Source organism: Elephas maximus, chromosome 25, assembly GCF_024166365.1.
Source record: "Elephas maximus indicus isolate mEleMax1 chromosome 25, mEleMax1 primary haplotype, whole genome shotgun sequence".
Taxonomy (NCBI): Eukaryota; Metazoa; Chordata; class Mammalia; order Proboscidea; family Elephantidae; genus Elephas; species Elephas maximus.
Window position 1 is genome coordinate 61,121,442 of NC_064843.1, and position 12,308 is coordinate 61,133,749.

Genomic DNA, 12,308 nt, shown 5'->3' on the forward strand with positions numbered 1-12,308 from the left:
AGGAAACTATACATAATTACACTAAGGGCTGGATCACTGTGTCCTTCAGGTTCCAACCAAGTGACATCTCATTATGCCTCAAAGAGGCTAAAAAGCAAACAAGCAACCATACTCTGAAACATTACAGAGTGAATATACAACCGTATGGCTGAACAGAGGTCCACTGACATTTAACACTAATTGCCTTTGTTTCAAGGATTATAAGTTTTAGTTACTCTCTACAACAGCAGAGTTATAAGCACAGGATTGAGGAAGCCATTCACGGCTGGTACGTGTTTCCGTTTTTCACCTTTGCCTCCAGCTCTTCATAGAGTGCATAGTTGACCCAGAGATAGATATAGCGCTTCCAGTGCCTCTTCTCCTGAATTGGCGGCACATTGGCAATGGCTCTTTCATAGACTTCTCGCACGGTTTCGGCTTCTGCATCACTTTCTACCAAGCGTAAATAATCAAACCATGCATCGTAATTGTGTGGATTGGCCTAGAAAGAAAACCAGCTTAATACTTGAAAACGAAAACAAGAGCTACCCTTGCTAGGCCATGTGAGCCCAAGGGGGCACTCAACTGACTTTCTACATTACAGCAGCTTTTTTTGGATTTCACATGATCTCAATTTTTAAATGTAATTCATGAGATTTTATAAACAGGAAGGAATAAGGACCATAGCTAGCCAGGTATCCCACAGCATGCCCCCTTTCATCTGCAGCTGCCACTCCCAAGATAACTACTAAACAATTAGGTGTCTGTTCTTATAAATATATTTCTACATGTGGCTACATATAATTATGTGCACATTTAAAATTACAGTGGGATTATACCATGGTTGCAATTGTGAAACGTACCTCTTCATCAGCAGTCATTTCTCTTGAACACATCTTGCTGACCTACCACCTCATTTAACCCTGGAGTTAGTTCTGAGTTTGGAGATCTCTTAATTCATTTGACTAAGCAGAAGTATTTAACACCACATAGACCAGTAAAGAAAAATGCTTCTATCTTAGAATTTGGATCAAAACAGCACATTACAGATAAGAAGCTGAGAATGGAAGCCTATCTATAACACATCTTTCCTTCAAGCAGTTAAGATAAAAAGTGATGTGGAAAAACATGTTTTTTTGGATCTATCTTCTTTCAAAAATTAGCTAAAATGGATCCGGAATTTCTTTTGCTCAAGTTCTACAGCACACTGTCTGCAATCAACAACCTGCTTTTCAAAATGTGGGTGCCAGAGCAAAGCCACATGCTGTCTGCTTTCCATTCTATCAGCTCGTCTACCCCACCTGGTGAACAGCTGCTGGTTTACTGCAGCCCTATCAGCTGTGTCATCACTGCGGTCCTAACACCACCCATTTTACTATAGCTAGTATTACTTTTAGTACTATTTAGCACACCTCAGTTATCTGCAGTTAGCCTTCTCCACCAGCACGCACCTTCACTTCTTCTTCATACTGGAATCTCCGTTTGCTCACAATGATATCTTCAATACCCCGCCTATCACCAAACTTCTTCTCAAAGATGGTATAATTTTTAAAGAGTTCCTGGGCCTCTTGTTTTGAAATCCTGTCCAAGGCGTACTTGTAGATCACTCGTACCCTTTCAAACTGAAAACAGAAAGGACGGTTACCTTCTAAAACACAGTATTCTAATTCTAGTCACAACTTGCTGAGCAAGTGTAACATGAAATACATATTTTTATTATACTTTAGATGAAGGTTTACAGAACTAGTTTCTAATTAAACAATACACATATTGTTTTATGACGCTGGTTAACAACCCCATGAGATGTCAACACTTTCCCTTCTCGACCCTGGGTTCCTTATTACGAGCTTTCCTGTCCACTCCTGCCTTCTAGTCCTTGCCCCTGGGCTGGTGTGCCCCTTAGTCTCATTTTGTTTTATGGGCCTAATTTTTGGCTGAGGGGTAAACCTCAGGAGTGACTTCATTACTGAGCTAAAAGGGTGTCCAGGGGGCCATACTCGTAGGGTTCCTCCAATCTCTGTCAGGCCAGTAAGTCTGGTCTTTTTTTGTGAGTTAGAATTTTCTTCTACTTTTTTCTCCAGCTCTGTCTGGGATCCTGTATTGTGATCCCTGTCAGAGCAGTTGGGGGTGGTAGCCAGGAACCGTCAGGCTGTACTGGACTCAGTCTGGTGGAGGCTGTGGTAGATGTGGTCCATTAGTCCTTTGGACTAATCTTTCCCTTTTATGTTTTTTTTTTCATTCTTCCTTGCTCCCGAAGGGGTGAGACCAGTGGAGTATCTTAGATGGCCGCTTACAGGCTTTTAAGACCCCAGACGCTACTCATGAAAGAAGAATGTAGAACATTTTCTTTATAAACCATGTTATGCCAATTCAGTTAGATGTTCTCTGAGACCATGGTCCCCGCAGCCCTCAGCCTAGCAATTTGGTCCCTCATGGAGTTTGGATGTGTCTATGGAGCTTCCATGACCTTGTCTTATACAAGTTATGCTGGCTTCGCCAGTATTGTGTACTGTCTTAATTCACCAGAGTTACCACTCATCTATTGTATGACATGAAATCCTAACTCTAAGTTGTATTTGGAAGAGAGGCCTGAAAATCAGTCAATGAAAGTCCTATGGTTCACGATGGTCCAATCTGCACCCAAACATGGGAATGGTGCAGGACTGGGCTGCATTTCATTCAGCTGTGCACGGGACTCAGTGACTCGTGGAGCTGAGAGATCTGTCCTGCACTGTAGGGAGGTTTCGCCTACGTGCTTCCTGATCCTGATCCTGGGTTGTACTTCCTTAACAAACCATTCAACTGGAAGATAGTCTGAGTTCTGGGAGGCCACTGCAATGGATCATTAAGCCCAGCAGAGACGCAGAGGGTACCGTGGGAGGGACGGCTGGTGTCAGAACTGCAGAGACGCAGAGGATACCGTGGGAGGGACGGCTGGTGTCAGAACTGCAGAGACGCAGAGGGTGCCGTGGGAGGGACGGCTGGTGTCAGAACTGCAGCGGGTGCCATGGGAGGGATGGCTGGTGTCAGAACTGCAGCGGGTGCCGTGGGAGGGACGGCTGGTGTCTGAACTGCAGAGATGCAAAGGGTGCTGTGGGAGGTATGGCTGGTGTCAGAACTGCAGAGACGCAGAGGGTACCGTGGGAGGGACGGCTGGTGTCAGAACTGCAGAGGGTGCTGTGGGAGGGACGGCTGGTGTCTTAACTGCAGAGACGCAGAGGGTGCTGTGGGAGGGAGGCTGGTGTCAGAACTGCAGAGACGCAGAGAGTGCCGTGGGAGGGATGGCTGGTGTGAGAACTACAGAGACGCAGAGGGTGCCGTGGGAGGGATGGCTAGTTTCAGACCTACAGAGGGTGCTGTGGGAGGGACGGCTGGTATCAGAACTGCAGAGACGCAGAGGATGCCGTGGGAGGGCTGGCTGGTGTCAGAACTGCAGAGACGCAGAGGGTGCCGTGGGAGGGATGGCTAGTTTCAGACCTACAGAGGGTGCCGTGGGAGGGACGGCTGGTGTCAGAACTGCAGAGACGCAGAGGGTGCCGTGGGAGGGATGGCTGGTGTTAGAACTGCAGAGGGTGCCATAGGAGGGATGGCTGGTGTCTGAACTGCAGAGATGCAGAGGGTGCTGTGGGAGGGATGGCTGGTGTCAGAACTGCAGAGACGCAGAGGGTACTGTGGGAGGGACGGCTGGTGTCAGAACTGCAGAGATGCAGAGGGTGCCGTGGGAGAGATGGCTGATGTCAGAACTGCAGAGGGTGCCTGGGAGGGACGGCTGGTTTCTGAACTGCAGAGATGCAGAGGGTGCTGTGGGAGGGATGGCTGGTCTCAGAACTGCAAAGGGTGCTGTGGGAGGGACGGCTGGTGTCAGAACTGGTAAAAAGGGCAGGAGGGTGGAGGTGTGTCTGACCTCCACCTCACGGCAATCATCCTTGGGCTGATCCTGGTCATTATCCCCCTGAAGTTACAGGTTCTGATACTACTACTTCTACTTCTCCCACTCTTTTACAACCCTGCATCCAGACCTCAGCCTACCTCTCTAACTCTGTACTGTCTGAGCAACTTTAAGGGATCATTTTCCATCTATACTATGAAAGAAAAGAACTGACTTATTTGTGGGGCAATCTCTGCTTTCATTTCAAATTCTGTGCTCTATTCTGAGGGCTTTGGGGTTTTTCGTTTCCCTGGTTTATTACCTGTAAAGCCCTTTAATAAAGATGCCAAATAACTAACTCTCAGCTTATACACAGTCAGATTTGAAGGCCTAACTTCTGGACGAAGCACAATAAAACTAAGAGTTACACAGAATCTGTAATCACTCAGCTCCCAGTCTGAGGCACAGCCAGGAGTTCATGCTGGTTTCTCTGAGGAACTATATGTTCTGTATTTAAAGGCATTTTTTTCTGAGGATAAGTAAGAAAAAATGGAAATAAACTCACTGCTCACAAGTACTCTTTCCTAAGCTGTTCTGCAACATAACGGAGTTCTGTAAGGGTACTTACTTCTTTCTGATTTTCCTCAAATTTGGCAAAGGCCACATAAAGATGTTCATCCATGTGCTCATCTCCAAAGAACTCGACAGCTCTCTCGTACACTTTCCGTGCGTGGGCGAAATAACCATGCTTTTCTTCAAAGCGGGCATACTTGATCCAGTTCTTAACATCAGGGTGTACAAGGACAAGTGCAGAGGAATTAAGGAAACACTGGAATCCTGGGCAGGTAGCTTAAAACCAACTAGACCAACCAACCAACAAAACCTCAACAATGCACACTGCAACTATGGGAGAGAAGTTACATCACAGACATGAAGACGAGGAACTACTCAGCTGTGACCTCTGTGAGGGCAGGGACTGTCTCGTCCGCCGCCATCTTCCTCCAGCGCTTCTCCAATACATCAGGACTGAGTACGAACAGGAACTTGCAGCCAAAGAAAAATCACTAGCCATGTGATGCTGGATGAGTCATTTAAACTGTTTAAATCTCAGTGTTTTCATGTCATCCAATCTCACTGGATTATTGCCAGTTTTAATGAGGAAATGAATGTAAACCTCTTAGCAGTTTCATGTCCAAAGAATATGCTCAATAAATGATACCTATTATATTCCCCATGTGTCTGTCAGTTTTTCATACTGTGGGGGCCTGACCCAAGCCATGGTGTTTTCAATCACCTCATATGCATGTGAACGCTGGACAATGAATAAGGAAGACTGAAGAAGAACTGACACTTTTGAATTGTGGTGCTGGTGAAGAATATTGAATATACCATGGACTGCCAAAAGAAGGAACAAATCTGTCTTCGAAGAAGTATAACCAGAATGCTCCTTAGAAGTAAGGATAGCAAGAGACTTCATCTCACATACTTTGGACATGTTATCAGGAGGTACCAGTCCCTGGAGAAGGACATCATGCTTGGTAAAGTAGAGGGTCAGTGAAAAAGAGGAAGACCCTCAAGGAGATGGACTGACACAGTGGCTACAACAATGGGCTCAAGCATAATAATTGTGAGGATGGCGCAGGACCAGGTAATGTTTCCTTCTGTTGTACACAGGGTCGCTATGTGTTGGAACCAACTCGACAGTAGCTAACAACAAGAGCACAGGCTCTGAAGTTGCTCTGCAAATCCCACCACCATCGATCACTACCTGTTAGACCTGGGCAAGCTGCTCAATCCTGTGTGCTTCAGCTCCCTCAACCATAGTTCCCACAGCACAGGGTTGTCCAGAAGACTGAACAACTTTAATGCTTGTAAAGTACTTAAATGCCAGACACACAGCAAGGATTACAGAAGCTTTTGTTAAACTATTAACACTAAAGTGAGTAGAGATAATTTAAGATCTTAATATGGCACAATGCCTCAGTTCCTAAAAGTGCTTTCACGTGTACCATTTAATCTCCACAATTAGCCCATGGCAGGTATCTTTATTCTTGCTTTAAAGATGAGTGCACTTGAGGGTGAATGACTCGCTCAGGCCACACAGGTGGCAAGCAGCAAAGCTTTAGATTACACTCCAGTAACAGTGCTAGTGACCAATACAACCTTAGAAAAACAGAACCCGCGGTAGCAACCAGAATCCTACTATGTCATTTTCCACACAGACAAATCCAAAGCCTCACTGGAAAAGACTTACCACAAATAAGGACCACAGACTCGCAGTGTGAACAGCCCATGTCCCCAGAAAATGCAACAGCTAAATCTTGCACCCTAGGCTTCCAGTCCAGCATTAAAGACTACGTTTCCTGACCATTAATAACAGCATCTCCCTGTGGGGAGCAGCAGCCTTGTCCAAAGGATATATCGTTCATAGATGGTGCGGGCCCGGTCTACCTCTTTGTACCTCAGCTCAAAGTTGATGTAGGAGTGCCAAGCCTGCTCCTCGGGCTGCCACTCCATCCAGCGCTCAAACACCTGCCGGGCACCAGCCACATTCCCCAACATCTCCTCCATGTACGTGTACTTGTACCTGTAATACAATTATTCAAAAAATACTACTGTGGTCAAAATAACTTAAGGAAAAAAATGCTCTTTGGTGATTTCTAGTTCTTTCTTTGTTAAATGTGAGGAAAATTTAAATCTTTACCCTCCCTAAGTTACGTTAAACATGGTTTCTTATTAATATATAAATCTGAAAACAGATGTGAAGATTTTTTCCTTAAAAATTGTCTAGTTTGACAAGAAGTTTCTTGTTCATAGAAGATTGCAATCAAAGTTTTAGTTCTGATTACACAGTTACTAAGCACTGATCATGGCTTATTAGACTATGAGCCATTAAGCACTGATCATGGCTTATTAGACTATGAGCCATTAAGAAGTACTTATTAATATGTTTAAAGAAATAAGCAGGATATAAAATTAAATGAAAGTTGGAAGGGCTGACTCATTAGGGGGAGAGCAAGTGGGAGTAAAGAGTAAGATGTATATAAACTTATATGTGACAGACTGACTTGAATTGTAAACATTCACTTGAAGCTCAGTAAAAGTTAATAAAAAAAAATTATTTAAATCATACACATGAATAAAACAATTTTTGAAGGGTCAAAAAAAAAAAAATTAAATGAAAGCAATTAACTCAAAGCCCCACAGAAATATGGGACTTTTCTGATCTACAAAAAACTGCTGTGTGTCACTTCAGAAACTCACCAAAACTGGTTGACCCGCGGTAGAGTTGTTATGGCCCGGTCCCAGATATTTCGGGCATGGTTGACCTGGCGATTCTTCATTTCCATTTCTGCATATTTCAGCCAGAGTGTAATATTTCGATAGTCCACATCTAAAGCACGCTCGTATATGGAACGAGCCCTGAGGAAGCAAGATTTGGAGGACGTGAAAAATAACCTGTACAACACATATGGCGACGATGCCAAACTGTCTGTAATGACCTGCTATTTTAATGGGTGTCTGCCATGGGCCAAGTTCTGGACACAAAAAGGTGAAAAGATATGAGGCTTGTTCTCAGGAATCTTACAAAGTCTCATAAAAAGACCGACAGGCATGTAATTATAATGTGATAATTGTGCCCAAGGAAGCAGAGCGAACAAATGAAAATGTCTGGTGGGAAAGGCTAAGTAGTAGGTAACTTCAGAATTGAGAATGTGAGTAAAATGTCTGTTTACCAGGAGGCCAGCCAAGCGCCCAGGTAAGAGCCATGAAGTGTTCAGGGCATGGCAAGTACAGTGGGATCAGAGGGTACGCTGAGAGAACGGGGAGAGGCTAGATGACAGGGAGGACCAGGTCATGATGACAGATTGCACTCAGATTTTTATCCTATTGGCTACTGGATTTCAGTGGAATTTTAAAAAACTCTCAGTGTATAGAAAGCAGCTGACACTGAGCTTCTCTGGTTACAGAGGCTGTGATGGTGGTGACGTCCACCTGTGTAGGCTCCTGCTGCCATCTCCCGTAGGCCACCCGTCCATACTGCCCAAGGCCCACGAAAAGAACCCGCGGGAAAACCACGAGGGACACAACCTTTACCTGGGCTTTAATTTTTTCTAATTTTTTGTATCTGTTAGCCCATGACACATAAAAAAATCACTCTCTCATTAATTTTACCTCTGGATCTCCTTCAGACTCTCTTCCCATTGTGCATACTTTATCCAGTTACTAATCACGGTTCTGTTTTTCCTTATGTTATCTTCAAAAGTCTGGAGAAATGCAAAAAGCGTCAAGCTAGAGGGAAGACAGCTAAAAATGATATAATCCTTTGTTTATTAATCCTTGTATTAAAAAAGCCATTCATTCTACTCTTATTTAAGAGAAATGACATCCAGGAATCCTTGAAGAATAAAAAGCCCACTAAAGAAGATAAGAATCACAGGTGTTTCTTTGAAGTCTTATATGCAAAGAAAGTGAAATCTTAGATATAAAGATTAGTGTAATTATTGATATTTTCTCCTGTTGCCTATGACAACTAACTGATACTTCAGCCTATACGTATTCCTAATAAGAAAATGTTTTTGACTATTACCTTTAAGTCTTCTTGGTAACGTCTAAGAACTTCATGTATAACTCATTGAAAATATCTAATAAGCACACATGACAGGCTTAGTGGTTTAAAACAATCCCACATTTTAGGGTGGGAAAGTCAGATCATATCCCAAAGCGTCTTCCTAGCCCTTTCCCAGGTCTTAACTATTAACACAGAAGGTGGCACAGACAGAAGACCAGGATGCAGCCTTACTAGTATGCCCTTCTTGCTAGTACTCCCTTTTACGGCTGCCAGTTGTTTCCATCAGTTAAAATTCCACCTATCTTCAATGTTGTTGTTGTTAGGTGCCGTCAATTTGGTTCCGATTCATAGCGACCCTACAGGTAGAGGAGAACTGCCCCATTTTCCAAGCGGTGACTGGTGGATTTGGAGCGTTGACCTTTTGCTCAGCAGCTGAGCTCTTAACCACTATGCCACCAGGGCTCCATCTTCAATGTAGCACCAAAAATTATCTTTCTGGTGGATTTAATTCCTTTATGCTTTAAAACAGACAACTCATGGCATATTTAGATAGTTTAGCAAAATGCAATTATCTGGTAACCAGAAGTTATATTATTCATATGGCTAGAAACACTAACTTCTTATCTTACAGACTCTCTAATCAATGAGGAGCTTTTAAAATTCTGATCTATAAATTCCTAACAATATTAATAGGCTCTCTGAAATGTAACACATTGACTGACCTTCCTTTTCCTTAGTTTGTAATCGTTTAACTCTTCTTCATCTGTGATCTTCTGTTGAGGTGGAGGTGGAAGAAGCTCAAGTTCTCTTTCTTTAGCTTCTCTTAGGAGCTGCTCAGCAGTTATCTGTACCTCAGCCGGGGCTTTGTTTTTCACCTTTTAAGACAAATGACATTTCTATATAGGTGCTCAAGGTTTACAAAACAAATGAACACTTTTTAGCTTATGATCTTCATAAGCATTATTACAAGACAGCCTGATTATGACATGTTCCCGTTTCTCTATGAGCCTGAAGAGAAAAAAAACCTGTTTTTCTCTTACATTCTGATTCATAGTGACCCTATAGGACAGAATAGAACTCCCCCATAGGGTTTCCAAGACTGTAATCTTTACAGAAATAGACTGCCACATCTTTCTCCTATGGAGTGGTTGGTAGCCTTGAACTGTGACTTTCTGGTTAGCAGCCAAGTGCTTAACCACTGTGCCACCAGGGCTCCTTATTATAACCTCCACTTATGGGATTCTTCAACTTATCTCAATGCCCTTGGTAAAGAACAGTTTGATTTTTAATATTATTTCAAGTCAAAGACAATATTCAGTAAGTTCCCGTCATTAGACTGTGAACTTTGTGAGGTCTTAGAGCTCTGCTGTCCAACATGCTAGTCACAAGCCACCTGTGGGGAGTCCAGATTGAGACTGGAAATTTCGAAGACTTAGTATGAAGGAAAAAAAAAAAAAGTAAACTACCCCACCAAAAATTTTTAATATTACGTGTCGAAATGACAATATTTCGGTACACTGGATTAAACAATTAACATTAATTTCATTTTTGATGTTTTAACGTGGGTACAAGAGTATTGAAAATTATGTAAGTGGCTCGCATTATACTTCCATTGGACGGTGCTCTCTTATACCGACTCTGCTCATTACTGTTTTCTTCGCAGCTCTTTTTACATAAGAGGTGCCCGACAAAAATTTAGGGAATTGAGGCACAAAAAGTATTGAATGCCACATGGGCCTAACCCAGGACAACACTCCCTCGCCCAGGGCAGCGCGGAGGCTGGGCCGGGGGGAATCCCCTTTCCTAGCCCCCCTCCCGCCCGCCCCCCAAAGGCCTCTGGGTAGCAGCGGCTCACCTTAGCCACTTTGGGGATCCGCTGCTTTCCGGCCGCGGTGGAGGCCGCCATGTCTGCAGCCGCGGGCCTCCGGAGACCCCTGAATCCCCGAAGTTGCCTGGAGGGCTGGCCGACACCACCAAAGATTTTTGACAACAAGCAGAACCCCGGAACCGGAAGCGGAACTACCTTGGCTGACCTTTGACTTCTCGCACGCGCCGTGACGCAGGAAGCGCCGTTTCTGTGGTAACGGGATGCGCGTCCGTCCCGGAGCTGGCGGAGGAGCGCGCGCCCTGGGGCTGCTGATGAGGTGGGTAGCGCCGTCCTGACAGGAAGGGACGCGGAGACTGGGCCTAGGGCGTCCGAGGCGCATCCCCATGTCGGACTTCGGGACTGAGATGACAGTGGCAGCGCCGGTGGATTTTGCCAGGCGCCATCGGCTAGCTCCGATTTGGAAGGTCTCAAGGACGGGGAAGAGAGGCCGGCTGAAAACTACCACTCCCAGCATGCCAAGTGGCGACGTGCCGCGTTCCTGGGCGGCCCAGCGCCGCTTTACATTCTGGGTGTTGTAGTCCCTGAGGTTCATTCCCTGTTCGTTTCTGGACAGTTGTGCCCAAGATGAGAGCCTTGGTGGCACAGTGGTTAGGAGCTTGGCAGCTGATCAAACGGTCACCAGTTTGAATCCAGCAGCCGCTCCTGGGAAACCCTATGGGGCAGTTCTACTCTGTCCTGTAGGGTCGCTGTGGGTTGGAATCGACTCGACGGCAACTGTTTGGTTTTGATTTGGAACCCAAATAATTAACTCTAATGCTTAGAAGTTAAAATAATGGAAGACATTTTAAAGCCAGATATTAAAAAAAAAAAAAAAAAGGAATGAAAATCAATTAGCAAAGTGACTAGCAAACCATCCAGCCTCGTGGTCATATAAACCAATGTTTAAATTCTCTGCGAGTGTGCCTCTTAAATCATTTTAGCCTCAAGGTCTTCGACTGTAAAACAAGTATAACAATACCTATTTCACAGGATTAAAAAGAAAACCTGTGTAAAGTGCTTAATAATGCTATCTGGTATAATTATTGACCTGCCTTCAACAACAGAAAAATTAATTCTGTGCAAGCCAAACGGTTAAGAGAATTTTGACAGTTGCAAGTTTCTTTCGGTGTTTTCCAAAATATGTATTTATATATTTATGTAAGTAGTAATTTCAAGCATGTCCTACCTATGCAGATACTGCTTTCAAAAAATGTTTTATGCAGATTTCTTAAATTACAGTTATTATTAACTAACATCAAAATATTTGCCACAGCTTTGTACCACTTACTTATATTACTTAAACATTTTTAAGTTAAAAAACATCAAAATATTTGCCACAGCTTTGTACCACTTACTTATATTACTTAAATATTTTTAAGTTATCTCACATTAAAAAGTTAGAGATTTTATGTCACTATCATAATTTTTTTTATCATAATTTTTTTTATCATAAAAGAAGTCACCTAACAAAATAAAGAAATAGCTATTAAAATAAAAACATGTTTAATGACTTCCCTTCAATTTGTAACTATGCATAGTTGATCTAACAAAGTTAATCACCCCTAATGGCACTGGCACAGTGGTTTAGAGCTGAGCTGCTAACCAAAAGGCTGGCAGTTGGAATCCACCAGCCCCTTCTTAGAAACCCTATGGGGCAGTTCTGCTATGTACTATAGGGTGGCTATGAGTTGGAATCTACTCAATAGCAATGGGTTTGTTTTTTTGGTTTTAGCCTCCTCTCAGAGATACAAACACCTTAAAATGCTTTACTTCCTAATCACCATTCTTTCCTCTCACATGTTTTTTTTGTCTGCTTGTTTAGTACAACCTGGTTTTTAAGCAAAATTATCATTATTATTACTTTTCTTTTTGCCATCAGTGCTTATTTAGCTATACCTGCATGTTACCTTTTTTCTCTCAGCAGTGCATCTTGTATTCCACTCGTTTCTGATTTTAATTTTATTCGTTCTGGAATACATCTTTTACTAGTTCTCTTAACTGGGTTCTTTGAATGGTAACCT

The 12,308-nt window shown here is 43.4% G+C and overlaps 2 protein-coding genes across 3 annotated transcripts in view; one reads left to right on the top strand and one right to left on the bottom strand.

Annotated features, from left to right (window-relative positions):
• The window catches only part of CRNKL1 (crooked neck pre-mRNA splicing factor 1), a 22,359-nt gene extending 11,926 nt beyond the window's left edge, over positions 1-10,433 (bottom strand). The window contains exons 1-8 of the mRNA XM_049868788.1: positions 10,276-10,433; positions 9,143-9,295; positions 8,024-8,115; positions 7,112-7,270; positions 6,268-6,434; positions 4,476-4,654; positions 1,431-1,601; positions 290-481 (exon numbers count right to left, since the gene is read on the bottom strand). Coding sequence (XP_049724745.1) covers positions 290-481; positions 1,431-1,601; positions 4,476-4,654; positions 6,268-6,434; positions 7,112-7,270; positions 8,024-8,115; positions 9,143-9,295; positions 10,276-10,326 — 1,164 coding nt within the window. The 5' untranslated portion in view covers positions 10,327-10,433. The remainder of the gene's footprint in view (positions 1-289; positions 482-1,430; positions 1,602-4,475; positions 4,655-6,267; positions 6,435-7,111; positions 7,271-8,023; positions 8,116-9,142; positions 9,296-10,275) is intronic.
• Positions 10,434-10,478: 45 nt separating this feature from the next.
• The window catches only part of CFAP61 (cilia and flagella associated protein 61), a 419,682-nt gene continuing 417,852 nt past the window's right edge, over positions 10,479-12,308 (top strand). For both annotated transcript variants that reach the window (XM_049868785.1, XM_049868786.1), the window contains exon 1: positions 10,479-10,564. The gene's annotated coding sequence lies outside the window, so the exon portion shown is untranslated. The remainder of the gene's footprint in view (positions 10,565-12,308) is intronic.